We start from the raw sequence: 27,847 nt of genomic DNA, 5'->3' as shown, positions 1-27,847 counted from the left end.
AATAAAAAAGAAATTTACAATTTGATATTTAAGTTTTATTTTATTTTAATTTCTAAATTTTGAGAAATTAATTATTTAATTTCTGAATTTTATACTATATTATACTTGAGTTCTTAAATTTTAAAAAATTAATTATTTAATCTATAAATTTTACTATATATTATAATTTAATCCCTATAATTTTAATATATAACACAATTTAATCATTCTGTCAATTGATAAAATTATTGTAAATATTCAAATTATAGGAACTAAATATTCTATATATTAAATTACAGGGATTAAATAATTAATTTCATAAAATTCAGGGATTAAAGTGTAATATAGTGTAAAACTTAGAGATTAAATAATTAATTTTTTAAAATTCATTGACAAAAGTATAATATAAGATAAAATTATAAATCCCATAAAACTAAAATACCTAATAAATTTGCATATTTAATTGCATTGAATTTAAGGTTGTGATGATAAAAAATTTACAAATGTAGATGTTAAATATTGATTTTTTTTTTTTTTGTTTCATTACAAGAGTGAATTTGATAATTTGTATATGGTAGTTAGTGGATTTGTAACTTCAACAACATAGAAAAAGACTAAGTGGGAATTGTTCTATTCCGAAAGTTATTGAAGGTAAGCTCTTACAATTGTGACTTAGAAACGTATTGCTATATTATATATAAATGAAAAAAGACCAATAGGTACTTCATGAGCTAGCTAGACATGAGGTGGTTGTAATAATCTAATCTGGGTGAGGTATATACTGGTGTGATTATATAATAATCATCTAGGCAAGGTATATTCTTCTCATGTCAAAATCAAATACATTCCCAAGTAATTGCCCTTCCAAAGGGTTAATATGCCCTATTAATTTATCACACTGGTTTGAGATATGATAATTTATCCATTTTATGGATTTGAATACTCATTTTTTTTTAAGTTAACTTTTTAATATGAGTTAGAGCCGTTCTCATTTTTTTAAAAATAGTATTAGAATCTCTTATGTGTTTCACGCTCTAAACATTTGATATTGAGTGTGAGAGGGTATGTTAATATTTCACATTGTTTTATATAAGTATACCGTGTTATTTATATGACTTTATATATTCATCCCCTTAAATTAACTTTCGAGAGTGAATTAAATCTGATTTATTTTCTTAAAATGCCCTTTAGAGTGTTCTACTCATAAATTCACATGTTGATGATATAATTCTTAGAATGCATGAAAATATGAAGGCTCCTAATGCAAAAGATTATTGTTGATTCTATCATGGGCAATTACTAGTACCCATCTTTATCTTTCCTTTTCTTTCTTTTTTGTTAAATTTTTATAGGCAACCCATCTTTTTTCAATGAAGATTGGCCAATAATACTAGAGGTTGAAATGGTGACATATTAATATGTGTCTCTTGATAATTGAAGGCAAACCATGGATGATGAAAAGTGGTACTCTTTCTTTTTCCCTTCTTTTCCTTTGGAATAGCAAATCCCAAATGTAAGGATCTCATGTTACTTCAATAATGGCATCTATTTGTACCATCTTTGTATATCCTTTGCCAATAATTAGAGGCAAGATTTCCAAGAATTACTCTATTTCCTTCTATAAACATAGACGTGTACTATACCTTACAAATTTTAGATTCAGTAATTATGTTAATCAAAATTATTTAATTGGATAGACAATTGCCTATGGGAAAGGCTTAGGTGTAGAAAACATTAGAAAGAAGGGGTCATGTCGGTGGAAATATATAAAGAAAAAAAATATAATTTTTTTTAAGAAAAAAGAGAGAGAGAGAGAGAGAGAGAGAGAGAGAGAGAGAGAGAGAGATGAGATATTCACCAAAGAAAAGATGTGTGTTGAAAAAGAATAAACCCATGAGCCCGTAACCTCTTCTTCATTCTCATTTAATAGTATATTTCAATATCCATCTGTCTACTCTCTTCTCCATTTTTATTTGAATTCTTATTTCCAAATCTCAAAATTCTCTTTCTCTAAGTTGATCTCAGATTCACACCTCTGAAATTCACTTTTCAATTGCACTTCCATTGCTTCCAAAACTCACAAATTTTGCCAAATCCTTAATATCATATCCTTTTACTCTCCAGTTCTTTTTGAACGAATCCAGCTGTTGCTTTGCTCTGTCTCTGTTCAGGTTCTCAATTCTCTCCTTTTCTTTTTTCCTTTTTTGTGCGTTCTGCTTTTTTTGCTCTTCTGATTTGATTGAGTAAATCACTTAACTTGCAGAGAGCTGAAATTTGATTGACTTGGGTGGTTGACTCAGAGAGAAGAGCTGTAGAAGAGGTATTCGTTTCTGGGTTGTTTTGTTTTGTTTGGTTGCTCACAAGGATGAGGAAGTGAAATTTGCTGTTTTTTGTGATCTTTAGATTCATATGGGAAGTGGGAATTTTATACTTGACAAAAAGAGATGTCTCGGTGTTAAGGGGTAGTTGATTCGGGGATATCTTTTTGTTGGGAGGGTAGTAATGTGACTTATTAGATTCTTATTGCTTCAGCTGTTCTGTAGCTTTTATGTTTTTCTAGAAGGAAACTTTGATTCCAATTAGTTTTTTGTTACAGGTTAACTGGTCTTGTTCCAAAAAGGATTCTGGGGCTAAAATTTCTCACTTTTCTTTATTGATCTCGGCAACAATTGAAGTTTTGAAATATTTATCATGCAATTTGGTGACATGATTAGTATGTGAATCTGGATGAAGTGATTGAGCTGGATAAGATTTTATAATTTTTTAGGCTTTGGGACTAATTAGTGTTTAATTCCAAATTTTGGTGTCGTGATGGGCTGTGAGTGTTCAAAGCTCTCTGCCTGTTGTTGGACTTCTGAGATTGATGGATCAGTTCCTGAGGGCCAAAATGAGGGTGAGTGAAATCTGCATGTGTTATTTATTTATTTATTATGTTGTTTGAGAATTGTTTTGATCTTTAACTTGGTTGTTCTTGGTAGAAAATGAGGAGAGGAACGAAGTTGATGATTCACCCTCATTCATTGAATACACCATTGAGACACTCAAGATGGCAACATCTGGATTTGCTGTGGAGAATATAGTTTCTGAACATGGGGAAAAAGCTCCAAATGTGGTTTACAAGGGTAAGCTTGAGAATCAGAGGAGGATTGCTGTAAAACGATTTAATAGATCTGCTTGGCCTGATGCCAGACAGTTTTTGGTAAGTGAAGCACATTTTTTCGTATTGTATACAAATTATATTGCAGCGGAAGCAATATTCTCATCAATGCACTTTATAAGTATGATCACTAATGTGATAATCTTGTAGTTATTGGTATATGGAAATCTGATAGGTCCTTGACTTTGATATTCTATAACTTTAGGAAGAAGCAAGAGCTGTTGGTCAGCTTCGGAACCATAGGCTGGCAAATTTGCTTGGTTGTTGTTGTGAAGGGGATGAGAGGCTACTTGTTGCAGAATTTATGCCCAATGATACATTAGCAAAACACTTATTTCATTGTAAGTTTATTTTTTGTGCCCTTGCTGGAGATTTAACATTTGTAGTGTTATTTGAGAGTTCAAAATTCATATACTTCATAATTGGATAGTAATCCAGGTTCTGTCAATTGCAGATGGATTATGTTTGTTTTACTTTCTATTTGATATGTAATCACTTGTCCTCCTTTTAAATCTAAATTTGTCTCCCATTGAATATGAATGTTCTGTAATTTCACTTTACGGTAGATCATGGGGTGAATAAAATGCACTATTTTAGATCATTGGGTTTGGAAACAAGGTAATTTTTTTTTGAGCAGATAGATTATTGTGGTATATCTATCTTGTATTTCATTACAATTACTTTCAATTGCATCTCAATGTTTGCCTCTTGGCTTGTTTAGGGGAAACACAACCAATGAAATGGGCAATGCGGCTTAGGGTGGCTTTACATCTTGCGCAAGCTCTAGAATATTGTACTTGTAAAGGCCGTGCCCTGTATCATGATCTGAATGCCTATAGAATTGTTTTTGATGATGTAAGTATGCGTAAAATCAATTAAAATGTCCTTTCTTTTTTGTAGTTTGAACTTATAGATCACTGTCTTTGCATCTTCGTATTTCTCAGGAGGGCAACCCTCGACTTTCATGCTTCGGTCTTATGAAGAACAGCAGGGATGGAAAAAGTTATAGTACAAACCTGGCATTTACTCCTCCTGAGTATCTGAGAACAGGTAACTGGATCAATTTTTCTGCTCGTGCAGACTTCACCTTTATTGTGGTTCATTGATATCTATTGGGCTCATGGAATTATTGTGGCAGTTGAATCCTGATTCCTGAGTTAGAGAGTTGATAGTGCATCACATTGCCATTTACCATCAAGTTGTTATCTTGATTTTGTATATTCAATCACGTCTCATTTAGTCTTTAGATATCATAATCATTATTGATTGATTGTTTTATGCCCAGAGTAAAATCCCATATATTTCATTCTTTCTGCAGGGAGAGTAACACCAGAAAGCGTAATGTATAGCTTTGGTACCCTTTTGCTTGATCTTCTCAGTGGAAAACATATTCCTCCCAGCCATGTAAGTTTTCTCCTTGATAGAATTAATTTTACTGAGAATTTTGAAGTATGTATTAATTGGATTTGTTGTACCTTTCAAAAGTGTAAATTTTGCTCCAAAACCCCCATACTTCAACAAGGAGGAGCATTTAATTTGAATATAACCAATTAATTCAATTAGTTAACACATAGCATAAAAATGTTAACCCAGCTGTTTTCTCTCTGATTCAGCTCTATTGTCTCTCTCTAACCTATTTTTCCTTCTTGGCATATTGGATGATGGAATGGTGTGGTAGTGGAGACTGAAGTTTGGATGGCTAGAACAATGCTCAATATGATTGAACATGGAAAAGTATAAGAGGGAGAGGCCTGCTATATCTTTCTGTCTTTGCTAAAGAAAATTCCTCTTCCCAAGCTCTCCTATAAAGAAGGGGAAAAGTGAGAAAAACCAAATAATAATAAACAATGGAGTGCTAAACATTGATAAAAGGTTGTTGAGGTTGTATAATGTTAAAACAAACTGACCCTGGGGTTAGTCCTCAATTTAGTTCTGGTAATAGAATTGGGCTATTTGTCATTACTTAGTAATAAAATGCTTTTCATATTGTGTTCCATTTCATAATTTGTGATTGAATAGAAAGGCTCCTGAAACTCGATAGGAGCAGAATGGAATGCAGCTTAGGTTCAGGGTAGAAATCAAGGCAACAGTAGTAATTCCTTACTTTTTAGACACGCTTAGGTGCAGGGTAGAAATCAAGGCAACTGTAGTAATTCCTTGTTTTCTAGGAACTTTGAAATGGGCAATAGCCATAGTTATTAAAGGCTCAAGGCGCACTAAGGCGCCGAGGAGTCTTGGAGCCTAGACGCAACGCGCAAAGTGTAGGCGCGCTCCTTAGCGAGGTGAGGCGCAAAGTAAAAGATTTAAAAAATTCATAAAAGTCAAATAAATGTGATGCTTTTCCTTTTTTTTCTTTGGCATATATCTTGAATTGGGTTTGCTGGTTTGAGTTTAAATGGTAGTCATTTTTGCCAATAAAAATGCTTGCTAAAGATGAAAATAAATAAGGCATGCCTTTCTAGAACCTTGTGCCTGGAACAAAGGCGCTCACCTAGGCGCATAAGGCACTAGAGTTCGAGTCTGGTGAGCCTTGAGCCTGAGGCGTGCCTTTAATAACTATGGCAATAGCTGAAGTTTGACTCCACATATTTTTGATTCCTCAACCTCCCAAAGATGGAAAGTCAAAGTTGGAGAGAATCTGCAAGTCTAGCACCACTTGGGGGATATTTCTAGGAAGCTTTAGATGCTTTGGACCAACTATCCTTGAGGAGATGCCTAAAATGTTACGTGTACTTCCTGAAAGTATTTGGATCAATACACCTCCCAACCTGCCCTCCGTCTAGGGGTGGAGGTGGGAGGGAGGCGGAGAGTATACAGTGATGGGATATTTACATGTTACTGTTTATATCTTTCGATTTATCACACTAAAATTTTCTTATTGGTGGAAGGGATTCCAATGTCAATGATTTTTAAGGGCGATAACTTAAATGATTGTAATTGCCCTTGGGATCTCTTGTCTCCCTCACCTCAGGCTTCTAGTTGTTTCATATTTATTGAGTTGTAGAAGACAGCTCATATTCAAATGAAAGGACCTAAAAGTCTAACCAGGAAAAGGAAAAAATGGAGAAAGAAAGAAAACCAGGTCTGGTACTCTGGTTGGCAGAGCCATTGCCATCTGGCTTTTTTTGGCTGATTATTTACTGATGCCATAACTATTTGTTGACTTTTTGCTGCTTTTGCACTATCTTCTTTTAATTCAATGTTGGATTTTTATGTAACCGATGAATGAATAGGTTTGGTGGGTTCCCTTTCTCATTATAGTTGCCTTAAGCATAATCAGCTTGGGTTTTGGATTGGATGAATACATTCTTATCTTACCGCACGAGAAGACTGTTTTAATGACTTGTCTAATAGGTGTTTCTATTTCATAGAAAAGTAACTCTACAAACTTTTGTATTGTAATTTGTATTTTTGTTCCTTTATTTTCATGGGTGAGGTGGAGTGTAGTTTGGCTTGTGGGGTTGAAACCAACTGTCAGTGATGAGGAAAAAAAAAAAACGTTCAAGAAAATAATGTAAAGACAAATAAGGGCTTGTTAATTCCTAGTCTAGGATATCCAAAGTGGTTTGGTGTTTGACGTCATCAGCCAAAAGAGAGCAGTCTGTATGCTACATACCTTTTCCAGATCCTTACCTAGAGGTAGATGGTGGCAATAGTATGATCAGAAATAGTCACCTGCTGTTCTTCTTGTTTAATTTGATGACTAAAATTTAAATTATTTTTCTTGGCAGTTGTTTCTGATAGGAGACTGACCACGTATATTTTTAAATTGGCAGTATGATCTCTCTGTTTTTGTTAATGTGATATTTATCTGAATGTTTAGGATACTCATGCAATTAATATCTAATAGTAAGTTGCGCTATTTATTTCAGGCACTCGACTTGATAAGGGACAGGAATATTCAGACGCTTACGGATTCTTGCTTGGAAGGCCAATTTACTAATGATGATGGGACTGAATTGGTGCGATTAGCCTCTCGATGTTTGCAGTATGAGCCTCGTGAACGGCCAAATCCAAAGTCATTAGTTGCGGCTTTGATTCCACTTCAGAAGGATACCGAGGTTGGTTATCTATTGATTCTTAGGTAACTGAAATTATTATTCCTTTCAAGCTTATCCATTTCTGAAACTGATCCTAACACGTGCAGAATTCTATTTGTACTTGTAGAGCCATCATAAAATGACTAAAGATCGAATAATTCTAATCCACTAGTGGGAATGATATTAAGTAATTTGTTCTGCAGGTTCCTTCTCATGTATTGATGGGTATCCCAGATGGTACTGCACCTTTGCCTCTGTCACCCCTTGGTGAGGCGTGCTTAAGAATGGATTTGACTGCCATACATGAGGTCATAGAAAAGATTGGATATAAAGATGATGAGGGTGTGGCTACTGAGGTTTGTTTCTGACATGTTAAATGGAAAGTGTAACTAATTGATATTGATATTGTCATCTAGCATAGTTATTAAAGGCACGCCTGAGGCTCAAGGCTCACTAGGCTCAAACCCTAGTGCCTTATGCGCTTTTGTTCTGGGCACAAGGTTCTAGAAAAACATGCCTTCTTTATTTCCATCTCTAGTGAGCATTTTTATTGGCAAAAAGAACTACAATTAAACTTGATATTTGTCGATCTGTAAGAATCTTATATTGACGCACTAGTAACTTTTTGAAATTAGTATCGCTGGTGATAACTAGTCATCAAAATCTCATCAAATCAGTACACACAAAATCGCAAACCTCCCATATTTCTATTTTCAATACTACTACTTTATTATTATCTTTTTTGGTTAAAATGTTACATTTACACCTATTTCAAGATATATGCCAAAGGAAAAGAAAAAACATCACATTTATTTGACTTTTATGGATTTTTTTAATTTTTTTACTTTTGCACCTCACCTCACTCAGGCGCGCGCTTGTGCTCTGCGCATTGAGCCTAGGCTCCAGGACCCTTTGGTGCCTTAGTGCGCCTTGAGCCTTTAATAACTATGTCATCTAGGCCTTTCTTTGTGTTTCACAGTTGGAAGTGTATTTTGCATTTGTTTAATAGCTTCTAGTTACTTGGATTCTTATCATTTATGTATTTGTTTGTTTATGTTGTATGTTTCATCTGTTGTTTCCTTGATGATTTTTCATGTATGTAAATGAATTGTTATTTGATCCTTTGAACTTATTGAACACATTCATCTTGCTTTGAATCTCTTTGATTATATTATGTCACTGATTTGTGATATGATGCCAGACTGGTTGAATTGAGCATTGTATTTCACTTACTGTTGTTTTCCTGTCTTGTAGCTCTCATTCCAGATGTGGACCAATCAGATGCAGGAAACATTAAATTCAAAGAAAAAGGGTGATGTTGCCTTCAGGCATAAAGAATTTAGAGCTGCCATTGAATGCTACTCTCAGGTTAGATTGGTTGCCATGATTTTCTAGAGTCCTTCCCTTGTGGTTGGTTGAAGTAGACAAAATTAGGAATCATCTGCATTTGACTGGGGAAGAGTAGAGTAGTTTGCATATATGATGAGAAAAATCCTGAAATTGGCCTGACAATTCATTAAATTTGCAGTTCATTGAGGTTGGAACCATGGTTTCTCCAACTGTCTATGCACGCCGAAGTCTATCTTATCTTATGAGCGAAATGCCACAGGAAGCTCTTAATGATGCACTGCAAGCCCAAGTAATATCCCCCATTTGGCATATTGCATCTTATTTACAAGCAGCAGCTCTTTTTGCTTTGGGAAGGGAGAGCGAGGCACAAGCAGCTCTTAAAGAGGGCTCAATGCATGAAAATAAAAAAACAACAAACTCTTGATGATAGAAAATGATGAAGCTCAATAAATCTTGAATTGCTGTTCCTTGAGATGACTACAAAGGGCAAACCCAAACTTAGTTTCCAGGCAGGATGATCAAGTGTTATTAAGCCTCACAGCAAATCTTGGACTAATCTTCTGCATGTGATTGGATTGCTTGTCATCGTGGAGAATTCTTTCCAAAAAATTATTGGATGGGTTGGTTTTTGTCGGTTCGCTGGGTATTTGCCATATTGGGACACTCGTATGCACATATGAACAATCTACCCTTGTTGCTGTTTGCTGACCTTTTCCAATACACCAATCTAGGGAAATAATTTAAGACATTCATGGGATAGATTTTACATGTTTGTAGAGGAATTCATCTCTTGTTTAAAGTTGCATTTAGAGGGTGAATAGAAGAAGTCGTCCTTGCCATCCTTGTAATTTATGTACAGTGCTATTGGTTGTGGTTGTCAAGGTGAGGTGAAATGGGGTTTTTATTTTTTGGTATGCTGTTCCGAAGTTTTTGAATTCATATTATTGCTTTCTAATTGAGTCGTCTTATTTTCGTTTCTAGTTGAAAAATACATGCAAGGATATCAGTGGCTTCTACAAGTTCTTTTGTAGTTCATGGCATTTGATTCATCTCGGATATCTCAACTTAGGAAACGAGAAATCTTTCTGTTTGCTGCATGTGTGGATGAGTCGCAAACGTATTTGGATTGGGCAGCTACTAACCGAGCCGTCGCCCCTCCCCTTCCCCTCGGCGAATCTAGATTGACTAGGGATGTAAATGAATCAAGCTGCTCATGGGCTGTCCGAGGCTCGGTTAGATAAAAGCTCAGTTCGATTCAATTTATTTTCTAAATAAGTCAAGCTCGAGTTTGAATTTTTGGCTCGTTTAATAAATGAGTTGAGCTCAAGTTTGAATTTTAAGCTCGTTTATTAAACGAGTCGAGCTCAAATTTAGTAGTATTTGGTTTCAGCTCGAGTCGTTTATAAGCTCATGAGTTAGCTCGTTGAACAGGCTCGCGATCTGACTCATTAAAGAAGTTCGCGATCTGGCTCGTTAAACAGGTTCGTGAATAAATTCGTAAATAGATTTATTTTAAAGCTAATTCATGAGTTCGTGAACTAGCTCACTTATAAAAATATTTATATTAATAATTGTAATTTATATTATTATTAATATATTTATTTTATTTATAATTGTTTTAAAAATAATATATAAAAATATATTATTTAAAATTGTATCATAATGAATATATAAAGTATAGTTATTTGTAATTTATTTTTTAAATAAAGTTAATTTGTATAAAAATAAAATTAGAATATTAAATATATAATTTTAATATAATAAAATATTATATTATTAAATATTATATTAATATACAAGATTATGATATAATAAAATAAAAGGTGCATTTATAAAATATAATTATTTGTATTTTAAATATAATTTTTTTTATAGAAAATGGAGTTAATTTTATATGAGAAATAAATTTAAAATATTATATATATATATATATTAAATAGATAAAAATTATTTTTAATTATTTTATCTGTATTAAATTACTAAATAAATCAAAACTTAATTATACACTTTTGATGGTGGTCGTATGATTTAAAATGTGAATTCATCTCTTTCTTCCTCTCTTTCTCTATATTTTAAACGTTTAAAAGATTAAGCTATAAGTTCAAGACTAATCTATCTAATAATTATTATTACTTTCTTTCTCTTTATAGTCTCGTACATTTTTTTTTTCAATTAATACTAACTACTCTATTCATATATTTTTACTCTCTATACTCTTTTTTTCCTAGATTTATTTTTATAATATCTATTTCTTTAAATTGTAAACCTTTAAAAGGTTAAAGTTTAAGTTTAGTACGAATCTATCTTTCATATATATAATTTAAATATGTGCTTTCATAATCACTATTATACTTAATATTAATTGTCTATTTATTTCATACAAATTAATTTATTCATATCTTACTTAATATTAATTGCAATATGTTTTTATTTGATTTTCTTGTTATTTTCTATTAGTATGATTATGACTTATGTAATAATTTATTATGAAAATAATTGTTAGTTAAAATAGGTATAATAACAGTCGAGCTCGAGCTTATTAAATTCAAACTATAGCTCAAGTTCGAGCTTATCGAATTTGAGATCGAGCTTATTGAACTCGAATTGAGCTTGACCTTATCGAAGTTGTGTTCGAGTTCATTTTAATAGTTTATCAAACTTGACATGAGCCGAACTTAAGTTTAACTCGTTAATATAATAAACGAACTTAAAACTAACCAAGCTCGAATTTAACATATTTTAAATGAGTCGAGCTTGAGTCTTAATATTAAACCTCGAATCAAGCTTGAGCTCAAACTCGAGTCTGAATCAATATTAACGAATCAAGCCTGAACAAGTTAAAATTCAGCTCGGCTCGGTTCGTTTACACTCCTATGATTGATAGAGCATGTTGACTTAAGAAAATTGAAGAATAGGGTTTTGTTGAAGAATTGAAAAATTAGGATTTTGTTTATTTGCAAAAAGAAATTTTTATTTTTCATTTTTTATTTTTTGAAAAAGTTTTGATTAATTATCTATAAAAAAAAAAGAAAATATAAAAAATGTATTGATCAGTAAATAATAAAAAATAATTTTTTTAATTTAAATAAATAAAAAATCATATCTTTCATAATTAAAAAATATTATAAAAAATATTTAAAAATTTATTTTATTTAAAATTTTTTAAATATGTGTTATTTATTTATTTTATAATAATATAATTTTTTATTATATATAATTTTTTTATTATAAATAATAATTTTAAATAATTATCTAATTTTAATTATAAAAGATTATTGTATAATTTTAATTATAAAAATATCATTATTTTTCTTTTAAAAAAATAGAATAAAGAGAAAAAAAATACTGAAAACAATTTAAAATAATTTTTTAAATTTTAATTAAATTAAAAAAAAACTGAAAATTGATTTTTCGATTCTTTATTTAGAAAATTTACACACGTTAACACGGAATTTTTTTTTAACTTTCTTAAAAAACTTTTTAAAAAACCAATGCAAAATTTCAATTCTTTACAATTTAATTAATATTTAGAAAAATTGCTTTAAGTTATCTACCATTGTTTTCTTTTATAATAAAAGTCTATCTTTTAAATGAAAAAAATGACTTTTTATAATTAAAATTATAATAACTTTATCAAAACTAAATTAAAAAATTATTTAAGAAAATATTTACTAGTGATAAAAAATTAATTATATTATTATAAAATAAATGAATAATACATATTAAAATATTTTAAAAATAAAATAATTTTTAAATATATTTTATAATAATTTATTTTTAATTATGAAAAGATATATGAATAATTTTTTTTATTTTTAATTAGAAAATTATTTTTTAATTATTAATAGGTAAATATATTTTTAATATTTTTTTCTATAAAAAAAAAAGAAAATTTATTTTTAAAAAAAAAATAAAAATAAAAAATAAAAATAAAAAATTATTTTTCAGCCCCTAATGTCTCTACTGCTTTCCTTGTCCTATAGTCCCAACCTCATCAAGTATTCAGTTGCAAATTGAATTTGCCACCTCACAGTGTGGAAGTACATATTCAAGGAGATCAGTGACTAACTGGTTGAATATTCTATGCTTTTCCTTGGAATAATGCTTTATTTAAATTTTTATTATGGGAGAAATTAATTAGGGATTCTAACTATTTGAATATTCTTTAGTATCCAAGTCCATTTGACCATAATATATATATATATATATATATATATATATATATATATATATATATATATATTGAAAATAAATATGCCACTTGATCTTAATTATGTTTTTATTTAAACTATTTTTATTTAATTTTTTTTATCTTAATTCTTATTTACATTTAGATTGATTCCTAATTCTTATAATTCTAGAAAGAGGTTGTTAAATTAAAAAAAAAAAAAGCAATAATAGCAAAGCAAATATAATCATTGGTGGATGTATACCAAAATAGCTTATTTTGTCTATATTTCATTTTATTTATTTTATTCGTCTTTATTATTTATCTATTGATTATTATGATAACACTAATATATATATATTTTTTAATTTTTTTCATTTATTTATTTTTATAAGTAATGATATATTTTAATTATGTGTTGTTAAGTAATTTATTTTTCATAGAAAATGAATTATAAAAAAATGATAAAAAGTACAAATTTATTGAAAATTTAAATTGGACATATGAAGATTAAAAATAAAATATTAAAGTGAAATTATTATAATTATATGCTATAAGTTCTAATAATCAAATTATATAAAAATATTAAAAATAATTAAAAAAATAAAATATTAAAATTTAAATTAAATATAAAAAAATTAATTTCTATCAAATTTGCGCATTGCACCACCTGGCTAGTTATTAACTAAATCTATAAAATTAAGTGAATTTATGAGGGTTCGGCCGGTAGCATTTAGATAATTATAATCAGATTTATGATATATATAAACAATTTAAAATGAATTTTAATCGAGATTTTATCATAAGCACCTCTGGGTCCTTGTGCTAGCTTAATATGTACTTGGCCAACCCTTAAGGCCCAAAGAGATTGAAATGTCGTTGGCGCGCTGCCCATCACCACCCTCTGTTGTTTTGCTTACTGGGTTTGGTGAGTTCTGGCAACGGCTAGCACGAGTATCTATTGGTGGGTTAGGGTTGTTTTAATAGCTCGTGTCTAGGCGCTAGAATAGCGTATTCTATTGGTGGGTTAGGGTTCCAGTCGACACTACAGCTTTGGGAAACAGAAGAATGGCAGTGTGCTGAAGACGGGTGCAATTCTCCATGACACAGGTTCTTAGTGTTTCTGTTGTTTGGGGGCTGTCAATTGGGCTCTGGGGCTTGAGCTTTTGTGTGGACTAGGGGGTTATAGTTTGGGTTGAGAGCTTCTGTTGCTAGGCCTCTTGAATTTCCTTCTATATTGGAAGCCTGAGCTTTTATTTTGGGTTGTTCTTCTGGACTTTTATACTTCTATTATGCTTGGTTGTTGGAGGCCTATATTTATAATGGTTTCGACCTTAATGAATGATCACCTATCTTTTCATTAAAAAAAATATGATAAATGGAATCTTAATGTACAATAGGAAAAAGGAAGAAAAAAAAAATATAACAATCAATTGAAAATATTAACCCTATGTTTGGAACGAGAGAAATGGGTAGAAGAGAAAATAAATCAAATTTAGTTTCAATCAATTCTCTTTTTTTGACAATAATTTGAAGATGGAAAGGGAGAGAAAGGAGGAGAAAATGTATTTATCCACCTGCTACATCTGCTCCAAACGATTTCTCTCCAAATCGGAGGGGAATGGAGGAAAATTGTTCCTGTTAACATGAAAATGACTTCAATGCCCTTCAATCACTTTAATAAAAAAATCAGTTTTGTTACTTTAAGCTCTAAAAGAGTCTCTCACTTTTATCGAGGGTATAAAAGATATTTTTATGTTTTAATTTAATAGAGAAATTATATTTTACTCATATTCTAATAAACAATTCAAACAACAAAGAGAAAATTAGATTTTTCTTTCTTTCTTGTCTCTTTATTTCTCTTATCTAATTTCTCTTCATTTTCCCTCCACAATTAAACATCCAAACAAAGGGTAAGGGAATCATATTTAAGATAGTAAAAAATTGAAGTTAAAATTTAAAGGATTACAATCAAATGTATTTTGTATAAAATTAAAAAAAATGGTAAAAAAATAAAATAAAAATGGATATTCAATAATAATAATAATAATAATATAATTATGTAAATTTATTAATTACACTTGCTCTTTTGTTTCCCTTCACCCTATGTATACCGAGCAAAGTTAAACGAGGCTAAAATTTCAACTCTACCAAGCCTAAGAAAATGCGATTCGAGTAATAAGAACTAAGAAATGCAAAATATAGGAGGAAGGGCCCAACCGGGTTCGAACCGGTGACCTCTTGATCTGCAGTCAAATGCTCTACCACTGAGCTATGGACCCGGATGCATCGTTTGTACGCCATCATTATTAGTACTATTACAGGTAAGTACAAATACAGAACATGCACTTGAATAATCATGAATCTCACGAAAATTTATAAGGAAAGCTCATTTTCACCGCCTAGGTCCAGAAACTATACACATGACTTATTCACCATTGTCAAGCCACAAACATGAAGAAAAAGAAGAACACAACATTTTTGCCAAACCAAAACCAATTAAAATTTAAAATGCCACCTTCAACTCTACATAGCCTCTTCATCCTCATCCTCACCCTCCTCCTCCTCATTCTCTGCAACAGCATCTTGATATTGTTGATATTCAGATACCAAATCATTCATGTTACTTTCTGCCTCAGTAAACTCCATTTCATCCATTCCTTCCCCTGTATACCAATGCAAGAATGCCTTTCTCCTAAACATGACAGTGAATTGTTCGGAGACACGCCTGAACATTTCTTGTATAGAGGTAGAATTTCCCATAAATGTTGATGACATCAATAACCCAGTTGGAGGAATGTCACACACACTTGACTTCACATTGTTAGGAATCCACTCAACAAAATAGGAAGAGTTCTTGTTTTGTACATTTATCATTTGTTCATCAACTTCCTTGGTGCTCATTTTGCCTCTGAACATAGCTGAGGCTGTCAAGTACCTACCGTGCCTTGGATCAGCTGCACACATCATGTTCTTAGCATCCCACATTTGCTGTGTAAGTTCAGGAATTGTTAAGGCCCGGTACTGTTGTGACCCCCGGGACGTCAATGGCGCAAAACCAACCATGAAGAAATGGAGACGTGGGAAGGGGATTAAATTTACGGCTATTTTTCGGAGATCGGAGTTGAGTTGCCCCGGGAAGCGGAGGCAACATGTTACTCCACTCATAGTTGTAGAGATCAAATGGTTAAGATCACCAACTGTAACATTGTCAGCATGTGCACATATTAGACATGTAACATTTTTTTTCTTAAAATCAAACGATATATAATTAATTCATCGATGGAAGTGGAAACAGTAACTTACAGCTTGGATTAGTGAGCTTAAGAGTTCGAAAGCAGATGTCATAGAGTGCCTCATTGTCAAGTACCATACACTCATCTGCATTTTCAACTAGCTGGTGCACAGAGAGGGTGGCATTGTAGGGCTCAACCACAGTATCAGAGACCTTAGGGGAGGGAAACACTGAGAAAGTTAACATCATTCTATCTGGATACTCTTCCCTGATCTTTGATATAAGCAGAGTTCCCATTCCTGAACCAGTACCACCTCCCAGGGAATGGCAAATTTGGAAGCCTAATCACATAACATCAAGTATCAACCATCATTAATTCATCAATTATGTTATTAAAATGGAAAAATAAACAGAGAAACTAAGGAAATACCTTGCAAGCAATCACAATTCTCAGCCTCTTTACGAACAACATCAAGAACAGAATCAATCAATTCTGCTCCTTCAGTGTAATGGCCTTTAGCCCAGTTATTTCCAGCTCCATTTTGGCCAAAAACAAAATTGTCAGGCCTAAAGATATTCCCATAAGGACCAGTCCTCAAGCTGTCCATGGTTCCTGGCTCAAGGTCCATTAGCACAGCTCTAGGCACATAGCGGCCACCACTGGCCTCATTGTAGTAAACATTAACCCTCTCAAGTTGAACCTGAGAGTTGCCAACATAGTTCCCTGTTGCATCAATGCCATGTTCATCACACACAACCTCCCAAAACTTGCCTCCAATTTGGTTCCCACATTGACCAGCTTGAATATGGAGAATTTCTCTCATTTTGGTATATACTGATAATGGGTGTTTCTTGGAAGAGTAGAGAGGGGAGGGCGAAGAAGAATGGGATGGTGCAGGGCTTTTGTAGGATGTAAAGGGATAGGATTTTAAGATTGTGACATTGATATTTTTCTGTATCAGAAGATGATAATTCTATAGAAAGTTTAATGATTAACATCATGTGTCCTTGTTAGGAGGAGGCCATGTCAATCTCCAACAAGAGTTGTGAGCTGGATATGAAAAGAGACAAGAAGATGCACTCTAGCTTCTCTGGCCTCATTCATTCCTAAATTACCAACCAACCTCTAGGATGATTTCCCATCTGTCAGTGAAGATTCCATAATTGCCCATTAATCATTTCTTGGGTTACCTTTTGCCCTTTAGATGACTACCCTTGAATTTCAATCTGGTCTTTTCTTGTCTAATAGAACCAGCCAATGTCATTAAAACATCTTAAATTAAATTCATAAAATTGTATTAGAATAAAACTAAAGTTGTTAAATGAAATTGTTTAAAATCTTTTAACATCATTAGTTTGGCCTATAAGTGAAAATATAGACTAAGAATTTTGCTCTCATTCTTGCTATTTCAATGCAAGAAATAGTAATTTCCACATAATCTAATGTGGCATCAAAAATGAATATTCTTAGTAATTTTATTACATTTTCATATTGGAGCATTTGATTTTCTTTGTTAAATATGATAAACCATTTTAATTAAAATGCTCTCTTTTTATGTCTAATGTGTGTTATATGCACTTTCTAATAGACATTCATCTTTAACATTGACATTTCTGTCACACTCATCTTGTGAATATTTTATACTTTAAATATCCAACATCTACTCCCATACAATATAGCTAGTTTGATCATAATTTTATAAAATTTACCTTTCACTTTATTAAAAATATTACGATTGCATAACATAATCTGTTAAAGAAACCTTAAGACTTATAAAATTATTCTCATGACTTGCATTGAACAATTGATCAAAATAACATCTCTATCTCTCTTTGATCTCACTATTGGTTGATAAAATTTGTTGATTATCATAAGCAATTGTCTTGAGTAAAATGCATTTCCTTGGAAGTGCAATGCATCAACTCAACAAGGTAAAATAGTCCTCTTCCTTCCATAACACTTCCACTCAAAGTAATGTCGGAGCCAATTACCTTAGGCCAAGGTTGACTTAACCAACTAAGCTAGCCTATGTTTATCACTTGGGATTTACTTCTAGACATGATAAATATCCAAAGGAGGGTATTTTGGTCATGTTAAAGCTAATATGGTGGTTCTACCATATAAATCAAAATATAAGGTTGCATTTATGATTTAATTATCAAATTAGGTGCCTAATGAGTGATATAAAACCTAAGGCTTAAACAGAGAATGGAGGGTGGCAAGCTTCAATTATTGAGGGAATGAGATTTGCTTGTCAGTCTGTCTCTTCTTAAATAAGTATTCCTTCCAGCCCCACACGAGGACTAGTTGGCTAATTGATGTTGGAATCCTATGTTTAACCCTCTCCAAAATTTTTTATCTATCAACTATATTATCCCACCGCTTGCAGTGAAAATTAAAAAAATATCCATAGAAATACTTAAGAAATTGTTTCTTCTAATTAATCCATTTAGATAAAATCTAATGAACGGAAAAAAAAATCATCTGCACCAGTGGATTAGTTAGAACTTAGAATTGCTCCCTGTTTCACATGCACGTAAGATGTGTATGTGTCAATTACTATGTGTTTGTTTAGCATTGAGATTGGAGGGCCAAAACTATTTTTTTTAATAAAGATATTATTTTAAATTCTGTTAAAAAAAAATAGTTTGAAAAAAATTATTTTATTATTTTAATTTTTTTATAATTAAAATTTATTAAATTTAATTTTAAAGTATTTTTTAATACTACCTAATTAGTATGAATAGTATTGCCAAACAGGTCTTATGTATACGGGTAAAACACAAATTTAACAGTTCAAATCATCGAATCATCCTCCTTTGCAGCTAATCACAGCAAGGGAACTGCTTTGACTTAATAATAATAATAATAATAATAATAATAATAATTTTTGCTTCCCTAACAGCCTAAAAGATTGGTTTTGATTTGATGGAGATGCTTCCACAAATATGCAGTTAGAGCATTGCTGTCAAGTCATTCAAGGCCTACCCTGGAGAATGAGAGGTCTCATCTAAATAATCACCCCTACGATGTTAGAATGCTCCCTCTACAGCAATCCCTCCAGCCATATGCACTTTATATAATCCCCTCAATATTTACATAATCCCTTCAGTGTTATTTATTTATTGTATTTTCATTTCAGATCTTATCAAGTAGACATTTATTGAAACATGAATATGTACCAAACAAAAATGCATGGATTATGGACAGCGACCATATAATATGGTTACAACGTGGTGGGGATCAGCGGTGCGAATACTGAGCACATGGCCATGTCGACAGCCACATGGTCAGGGGATGGATAAGTCATCTGAGATAAAGTGACGAGCTAGCCCATATTTTTATTTCACAATCCATTTGCCTCAGGGGAAGGGAGCTTTTCAAATCCTGGTGCTCCTTTGATGTCACAGTAACTCGGAAAACTTACCAATGCCGCGAACAGTCTGAGTAATTACAGAAATGGATTCCAGAAAATAAAAATATCATGAAAGACAGGATAATCAGACTGATAATACACATAAGAAGTCTAAAAATATCATAATCAGCTCGTTAATTTTGGAAATGAGTTGTGTGAAGCTTCATATGGTCATATTCAAGGAGTTACATAAGAATCCTCATACCAAGGATTTACATGATAATTTTTATTCCTGTGAAATAATCTATCACTAGCCACAGATTGGAAAGGAGTTGAAAACAGAAACAAGCAGCTTACATCCAACAATTCAGTTCAGAAAAAGGCCACTACTAAAGTGCCTCAGCAATCTAATTCACCTTAGTAGAGTAATTCCTCAAAAACAGGATCTACAGATTGCCCCCACTTTCCATTATACAACTCCAAAAGCTTCTCAGCTGGTGTTACACCTGCCACGAGAACATTACCATCATGACCACTAAACTCGTACACAAAAGATAAAAATGAATAATCAAGAAAGAGAAGCAATTCGAAATATTACAGTTTTCACAAAACATGCTTTATCAAGAGATATTTGAGGTATATAAGAAAACAGACTTTTCAAACTACACCATTTCAAGCTATGATGATGATGGTGATGAACAATCATAACCTTTGCAATAAATAAGTTCAACAGACAACAAATATAAATGGTTTTAAATCAAAATTACAGTTTGCATAAAGTACATAATTCTGCCCCTCTATCAGGAGGGATATAAAGATCTTTTCAATATTTGTTTTAACAATATCAAAACAATTAGCACGGGCAACGGCAAGTCAATTACTTGTTCAAGTCAGAAACTCGCTATGGCTTGAACCAAACATATCCTAACCCCAAGGCATTCAGACACTTAAAAAGCCCAAGTTGGTGGGACTTGAAATATTCAAGCAATGCATAAGCTCAAACCTCCGACTGCAGATCATTCAAGGTTGAAATTGTAAACTAATTGCCTTTAAAGTCCATTTCTGCCAGCATGAATGCAAGAAGGAACTTGCTGAGAAGGTCATTACACAAATAACAAAAGAAACACCAAACCACATACACATCTGAAGCATAATGAGCAGGTAGAATACCAAGTAGATGTATCTACTCATTCATGCTTCTTGTGACTGGATATCTGGCATGGTGTTTTTCAAATTGAAGAAAAGTTATGTGACAACCTCTGTTAAAATTTGGAAGCCTAAACCTTGTAGCCAAATCATAGATGTTAACATACAACGAGACAAAATAGAAATAAACAAAAGCACTGTGTAGAGTTGATTACCTGTTCTAACCACTTCAGCCACCTCATTCAAAAAACCAATTTCCTTAAAGCCTCTCCTTTCTAAGCCATCCTAGAGAATAATAGATTCATGTTTTTTGTCACAAGGAAAAATAGGCTTATGCTTTAAGAATATTTCTAAAGCCGAAACATTTAGTACCCAAGTTACCTTAGCAAACTTTAGAACATCTTCAGCAACATGCTTCAGTAATCCATCCCGAAATGGTGTCTTTAGACCAGTCTTTGGAACCTACTAAATAATTTTTAAATCAGATGTTGCTGTCTTAATTACAGCACAAAGAAGATGTAGGACAAGGTCAGACTTCATTCTGTTGTAGAAAAAATATTACTAGGAAGCAATTTATCCTAATTCAAACTACAGAATAGACATGCTCATTATGTTATATGCGCACTGTGCTCCTCCATAGGTATGAATGAACTTGGTTGAAAACAGTTAAAACATGACTCAGTAAAAGATGCTAGCCACAAGCCCATGACATCTACTAACATCTATCAATAACTTGCATTTGCCGTACGATAATTGATAAAAGGCATTTAAAAAGGTTCAACTTGACATTGTGTGGTCCTTATATGATTATCTTTCAGATTCCAACATCAAAGAGACCAACAATGAACACCAGAAAGCCCAATAACAAACTGCCAAGTGCTTGACATTTTGCCACCTCACTCCAGAATGTTTTCAGGAGAGTGTGATAACTAGAACAAGTGTGTATGTGCATATATATATAAGAAGCAGAAAAGGTATGCTATATCCTAAACAATTTCACTTCTATAAACTATAGATCTCATGTGCTGCAGATAAATGCTTTTGCATTGTAGTCTTAGAGTTCATCAGCCAGTTGGCATTTGAATTACCTTATTCCTCAGCATTTGTGTTTCTTTAGGAGTCCAATCAGCTACCATATCCATAACATTTTGAAGAGAGATTTCATCATACAACAATCCTACCTGATATTTGAAAGGAAATCAACCTGAATTGGTTATGTTTAAATGAAGCAGTAATAGAATGCTCTATGAGAAGTAAATGTGCTTGTCTAGTATTGTAAGAGTTCAAGGCTTCAATCCCACACACACCTCCCCCCAACAACCCCCACCCCACAAACCACAACCCCCCACCAATCCCTCCTCTCCCGCCCCCCCCAACCACAACCAACCAACACTTCCCCCGGCCCCCCCAACCACAACCAACCAACACTTCTCTTTAGTCCTAAAAATTCTCTAATATACCAAAGATGCATCAGCAAAAAGACTATAGTTTCCCATTCTATGTACATCTATTGACAAGCTAACTTCTGATGGCCTGAAGATTTCTCTTCAAGTTTCACATCCTAGGTACGTTGAGTGTTCTTTTATGGTTCTACCATTTTCTCTTTCCAGCAACCCTCAAATCTCTCCAAATTGGTATTAAAATAGATAGATTAGAAAGGCCACTACCCAAAATGCTGGCAATGCACACAATCTCCTCCAAGGTCCTCCATCAGCACCTCTCATTTCCAAGTATCGCTTCAATCTGACCTGAATGAAAAGAGTTACAGCAGGCTTAAGCAAGCCAAAGCATCAAGATACATGATATTTTACCAAATGGACCAAAATGCATATGACCTAAACCTCAGGAAAAATTGTTGTTAAGTGATTCTCCCAATCATTAAGGTTCGGCAATTCACCAGGAATGCAAGGAAGTTTTCCAGCCATAAAGTCCTGACAAGCAATGAATAAGATATCAGGAGAAGAATGCAGTAAAAAAGAATGATCAACGATTAAAGACTTAAATTACAAGACTAAGAATAGATGGATACCCTGAATGACATTCCAGTGCAGTCAATATACTTCTTCTTCCGATAAACAAAATACATTGGAACATCAAGTGCAAAATCAACATACTGCTCAAACCTGCAAAAGAATATAGATAAGAGATTCTATTGTGAGGGGGAGAAATATTCATGCTTATAGATGGTTCACCTGCTTTCCTATACATGAAAATATTTGAAATGATAGACCACTAAGGAAAGGCCCCAAGTAAATAAAATTCAAAACTCACCCAAATGAGTCATCAAAAACAAAAGGCAGCATGCCAGTGCGGTTGTTATCAGTATCAGTCCAAATGTGGCTGCATAAATAAAGAAAATTCACTAAGAAGTCCATGGGAAACAATTAGAAAAATAGCAAGTACAGCTACTATAAGATGATGTTTATAAACCTTCTCATGCTGAGATAACCATTTGGCTTTCCTTCAGTGAAAGGTGAATTTGCAAAAAGAGCTGTTGCTATCTGTTAATTTGCACTAATTAGATATAATTGAATTAGCGAAACTTTAGTTGAAAACACAATTCACAAAATTTCTCACCGGCTGCAAAGCAAGCCCAGCGCGAAATTTCCTTATCATGTCAGCTTCAGAACTGAAATCCAGATTAACCTATTGAAAATGAATTTTGATGTACAAGAGTCAATGAAAGAAAAAAAACAACTTTAGTAGAATCAAGAAAATATTCAAGATTAAATTACTAAATATTAGCTGGAAAAGAATAGTTTGCTTCAGAATAGCCAAATCAGAGAAAATGTAAAGTTTATCTAACCTGTACGGTGCATGTCCTAAACATCATATCAAGTCCTAATGAACCAACTTTAGGCATGTAATTCCTCATGATCTCATATCTTCCCTGAGATAAAATATGCATCACCATTGAACTAATCAAAGTTTCCAAAAGCAAACATAATTTGAGAGAGAAAAGGGTTCAGAATTACAGAGCAGAAAATATGAAAAGGACTGCCAATATGTCATAGGACAAAGTGGAAAGGTAACCTATGTGACTAATTCCACTAACTAGAATTAGATCACTTGGTTTCTGAAATTTTTCCTTTTGATATAGAATGCAATTCTAGAGAGCTTAAAAAAGAAATAAAGGAGTGTGGTTGGCTAAATAACAAGCTTGTAGCCACAAAACTAGAAAATTATCAAGAGATAGAATATCAAACAACTAAAAGCTAAGTGACTTGATCCGTTATATTTAATAAGAAATATATAAAGCATGCAATGCAAGTTCCATGTGCAAAATCTAAATTTGCCAACGGTCAAATAAGCAAGAACAAAAAAGCTTGATATTTCTCCAAACCACTCCCTACCCCAACACAAGATAAAAAATAAAAAATAAAAAAAATAGCAGAGGAAAAAAGGGACAATCATATACAAATTTAAATCATTTGGTATTTGTTTTAATATAACTTTCATTTGCTTGATGCCAACATATTTCTAGAATGGTTTTACTTCTAAGGACAATTATGTTCTTTTACATTAGAAAGCACAATTTCCATTCCAGAGTCTACTACTTCCTTATGAATTGAGGAATCAACGTATTTTCCTAACTTGAATGGCTTAAAAGGAATAAATAGTACCTTGGGCATAACAGGTATGTCTTTAACTGCCCATTTGGGCTGGAAGCCAATTCCTAAAAATCCAATTCCCATTTCCTCTGCAACAGCTTTCACCTGGTAAAAAAAATAGCATATGATGATCATACAGAGCTTAAACAGCATTCCATATATGCTTCTCAAAAGACATCAGGCATTCCCATTAGGTTCTGATGACAAAGATGATAACACAATGAACAAATGACGATTAAATTAATACCACCACCAAATAACCACTGAATTTAAATCAACTTTAGGCCATTTTTATTATATGTTAAAAAGGCATAGCATGAGGATTAATTAAGGAAAAATATATGAAAAATGAGGGAAAAAAAAAAGATATCAATCTGAAGAATAAGACGCATCTAATCTGATCTAGGGAGATTTTGGACAGTAAACCTCACATTCAAAGATCACAATTCTTCACATCATTTTTTCCCTTCACTTTGTTATTTAAAAAAAGAAGAAGAAGAAAGAAAGAGAGAGAATAAAAATAATCAGCTTGACCTAGTGCTTCACAAGGCAAACAAGTTAACGGAGGCAATGCATGCCAAAACAACTATCACAATCATCAACATATCCATTGTTGAACACTTATTCATTGTACTTATTACTGATAAAATGATCACATAAGATCTAGAAGAAGCTGAATGCATCTAAAGATAAACAAGCAAAATATAACGCAGGCCAAAAGGGGATGATTTAGGAGTTTATTTGTTAAAATGACCATATAGTGGCTAAAAAAGATTTTGGCACCCCACCTACCTCCTCCACCATGCAAGAAACCCATGCGAGAGAATCTAGCAGATATCTTCTACATAGAACTCCTGGTTCTGATGATTTTGTGAAAAAATTAAATATTAAGAATATGGGTGCAATTTTCCAAAAATAATTTATTTAGTTACAAGAGAAATATAAGATGATAACAATCACTACAATTTATTGTTCCCACCAAATGGCTTGAATTATGAAGAAAGATAACAAGCTTGTTCAGCAAATGTTGAAGTACAATATTTCAACCTACCTGATAAAGGTGTGAATTAACTTCGGCACAAGTTTGATGCAAAGTTTCAAGTGGCGCACCACTAAGCTCAAACTGACCACCAGGCTCTAGTGATATGCTCTGCTTTCCCTGGCATTCGTTGACAAAAAGTTATTATGGAAATTCTTGACAATGACGAATTAATTTTGTTAATAGCTGGTGCAAGTTGCAACACATGCCAATGAGAAAATATTAAAGAAAGTTTTTTCTTGCACATGCGATTCAGTGGCATACAAACAATGCAAAGAAGAATAAGATGTAAATGTGAAGGCATACAAGATGCAATTTTTCATGAAAGGAAATGAAGATAAATAAAACAACCAGTTTACCTGTTTGAGTCCTATAATATTGTCACCCTCCATTATTTTCTCCCAATCAAATCTCTCAGCAATACCATTAAGCAAGTCCGCAATTTGTTCATATTTCATAGGGCGTAAAGTTCCAAGTTCAAATCCAAACTTCTCATGTTCTGTACCTATTCTGTGAAGAACCACATACTTTTAAGTTAGCAAATAACTGGTTTGAGAAAAATCTCAAATTAAACATAAAACATGTTGACGATAACTAACCAAATAAATGGAAGCAGTATTTAACAGCTTTTTCACTACAGACATGCAGTGAGAAACTCTTCCTCAACAGAAGGTACTTGTGATAAAAGCATATAAGTTTATTAAACTTCATAGCTCATATGGGCTAGAATGAACAGAACAATCTAACCTTCATAAATATTTCAAGTAATTGTAGGTAAACCAGCTAACTTTCAAAGTTTCAGTTTGTTTACTTATGATAGTATCATCGTAAGGAACCTATAATGAACAGAACAATCTACCTCAAAAGAAGTAACAAAAACATATTCCATACCATAAAGAAAGGGAACACATCAAATGGACCAATTATGAGATAATCAAAGTAAGATTTCAAAAGACTAATAAACAAAAAAATAACAGCATTTGAGGTATTGGCTTAATGAAATAGTACAATATTTATCAAAACATATTTGTACCTCCATTTTTCCTTAGGCTTGCAACCAGAGGCAAGGTATCCTACGAGATCCTCTTTAGTTAGTGGTTCTGCAGCGATCACAGTATCCTCTGTAGGAGGGCTTGCAGCAACAACCAACTGATTCCCTCTTCTGATTCTTAGACATTCTCTTGGAACCCCAGGTGTCTTGATAGAGTTACACAACAATGAAGAGAATCTAAAACATTTTTCCTTCTGTTTAGATGCCTCTATTCTATTAGTCACACCAAAAACCACATTTTGACTTGTTTTACTTATCTCAGTTGGAACACAATATGATGGATGCGCCTGGGAAACAAGCTTCATACCTGCAATAATGCACATCCATTGTTTGGATTATAATTTAAAACTAACAAAGCAACAATTAACTACCATCCCCGCACCCAAGAGCAAGCAAAAGCATGAATATATAGGGTTTCAATTTCAGGAAAAGATAAAACACGAGAAAAGTTAGTTAAATAGCTTATTTAGCTGCAATCAAAGTAATTTTGTACTTGAAAAACATATTAATCATTTGGTTATGCTCTGCATGGTACTTTAAGGTAGGGACAACCCTGTGGATTTTGGTAAAGGGAGAACATGTTGGGTAAATAGTCAATACCAAGGCCGATCAAATGGAATACTTGAAAATAATAACTTTTAATGATTGGATACGTTAATAGAGAATAATATTAACATCAATAATCGATTTGCACATAGAATTTCATATTCAATAACACATAAAACAAACTACGTGAGACATCCTAATGCCCACCATTGCAGGATATGCTTACATTACACAATCAATCATCCATGTACTCGTTTCATTTCAATTGAAAAAGTAATTAGACAGAGTATCGATGGGCTGCAGTCCATTCAAATGTTACGCACCTTATTCAACCCATAAGCACATTCGTTGTCAAGACATTCAGAAAACAAACATAAAGGCAAAGTAAGAGTCAAAATTCAAAACACTTTAAATCCGAAAAAGATGAGCAGGAAGAGAAGGAGGGGATTATCAAAACAAACAATACTAAACAGCATCAAATGAACCGGAATCACATAGAAATTCATCACAAACAGTAACAGAAATTGCTCAAAATTGACATGCGAAACAGAAAACATATAAATCTTACGACAAGTGAAATGAGCAAGTTCTGCATCAAACAAACGCAATACAAAGAGAGAAGTAGAAGAGAAAAATATACCTAAGTGAAGAAAAAAAGGGTGAATTAGAGGTTAGGATGTGAAGAAGGCGATGAGATTAGGGCTAGAGAGTTGGAATCTCTGAGGTTTTAGGCTTCGGGCTGAGGCTCAGAGCCAGAGGCTCCTGCCAGTAGAAAGTTGTACAAAGGAAAAGGAAAAAGTTTTCTTTGGAGTGGAAGGAGACGGAGACGGAGAAGCAGACGGGGCACTATATTGCTACTTTTAAGGTCCCGTGAGTACACGTCAGCAACTTTGTAGATTCTCATTCCCCTCATCATATTCCACTCTGTGCGCGCCATTGCGATCCTAATTATTACTGGCTGTTTTTTTCTTTTTTTTTTTTTCTTTTTTTTCCTTTGTAGCTCTTTTTAATTTTACTTTTATAAAAAAATTTTAATAATTTACTAAAATTACTCTCTCTGTTTCATTGTCGGTCCCACTTAATTTACTATTTTCAAAAATTAAAAAAGTATTAATATTTTTTATTAATTTTACCCTTATTAATTATTATTTCAATATATTTATTTTTTA

The 27,847-nt window shown here is 32.7% G+C and overlaps 3 protein-coding genes and 1 non-coding gene across 6 annotated transcripts; 1 reads left to right on the top strand and 3 right to left on the bottom strand.

The window, feature by feature from the left end:
* The first annotated feature begins 1,846 nt into the window (after window positions 1-1,846).
* LOC110658522 (serine/threonine-protein kinase BSK7) lies at window positions 1,847-9,506 on the top strand. The gene is made up of 12 exons (XM_021816179.2): window positions 1,847-2,150; window positions 2,243-2,299; window positions 2,576-2,872; window positions 2,958-3,178; window positions 3,342-3,477; window positions 3,858-3,991; window positions 4,081-4,186; window positions 4,455-4,540; window positions 7,009-7,197; window positions 7,380-7,532; window positions 8,431-8,544; window positions 8,705-9,506. The coding sequence occupies exons 3-12, from the start codon at window positions 2,791-2,793 to the stop codon at window positions 8,948-8,950; spliced, it is 1,467 nt and encodes a 488-aa protein (XP_021671871.2). The 5' UTR covers window positions 1,847-2,150; window positions 2,243-2,299; window positions 2,576-2,790; the 3' UTR covers window positions 8,951-9,506.
* Window positions 9,507-14,904: 5,398 nt separating this feature from the next.
* TRNAC-GCA (transfer RNA cysteine (anticodon GCA)) lies at window positions 14,905-14,976 on the bottom strand. The gene has a single exon. It is a non-coding gene; the product is annotated as a tRNA-Cys (tRNA).
* Window positions 14,977-15,043: 67 nt separating this feature from the next.
* Window positions 15,044-17,068, bottom strand: LOC110658521 (tubulin beta chain). The gene is made up of 3 exons (XM_021816178.2): window positions 16,360-17,068; window positions 16,001-16,270; window positions 15,044-15,894 (listed from the first exon to the last, which is right to left on the bottom strand). Exons 1-3 carry the CDS (start codon window positions 16,751-16,753, stop codon window positions 15,221-15,223), a joined length of 1,338 nt encoding a protein of 445 aa, XP_021671870.1. The 5' UTR covers window positions 16,754-17,068; the 3' UTR covers window positions 15,044-15,220.
* Window positions 17,069-19,442: 2,374 nt separating this feature from the next.
* LOC110658520 (glutamate--cysteine ligase, chloroplastic) lies at window positions 19,443-27,631 on the bottom strand. Of its 3 annotated transcripts, XR_002495596.2 has the most exons (17): window positions 27,319-27,631; window positions 26,115-26,439; window positions 25,441-25,591; window positions 25,094-25,201; window positions 24,055-24,147; window positions 23,238-23,321; window positions 23,009-23,077; window positions 22,862-22,932; window positions 22,703-22,771; window positions 22,461-22,554; window positions 22,273-22,362; window positions 22,099-22,179; window positions 21,520-21,612; window positions 20,813-20,893; window positions 20,647-20,716; window positions 20,167-20,294; window positions 19,443-19,791 (listed from the first exon to the last, which is right to left on the bottom strand). XR_002495596.2 is itself a non-coding variant. In XM_021816176.2 (16 exons), exons 2-16 carry the CDS (start codon window positions 26,435-26,437, stop codon window positions 19,703-19,705), a joined length of 1,566 nt encoding a protein of 521 aa, XP_021671868.2. In that variant the 5' UTR covers window positions 26,438-26,439; window positions 27,319-27,631; the 3' UTR covers window positions 19,443-19,702. The 3 variants fall into 3 exon arrangements, 2 of the variants coding, with proteins under 2 accessions (XP_021671868.2, XP_021671869.2); XM_021816176.2 differs by lacking the exon at window positions 20,167-20,294; XM_021816177.2 differs by lacking the exon at window positions 19,443-19,791 and having other exon boundaries at window positions 20,294-20,347.
* Window positions 27,632-27,847: the final 216 nt, after the last annotated feature.

Source organism: Hevea brasiliensis, chromosome 9 (assembly GCF_030052815.1).
Source record: "Hevea brasiliensis isolate MT/VB/25A 57/8 chromosome 9, ASM3005281v1, whole genome shotgun sequence".
Taxonomy (NCBI): domain Eukaryota; kingdom Viridiplantae; phylum Streptophyta; class Magnoliopsida; order Malpighiales; family Euphorbiaceae; genus Hevea; species Hevea brasiliensis.
This window is presented reverse-complemented; position numbering and strand designations above follow the sequence as displayed.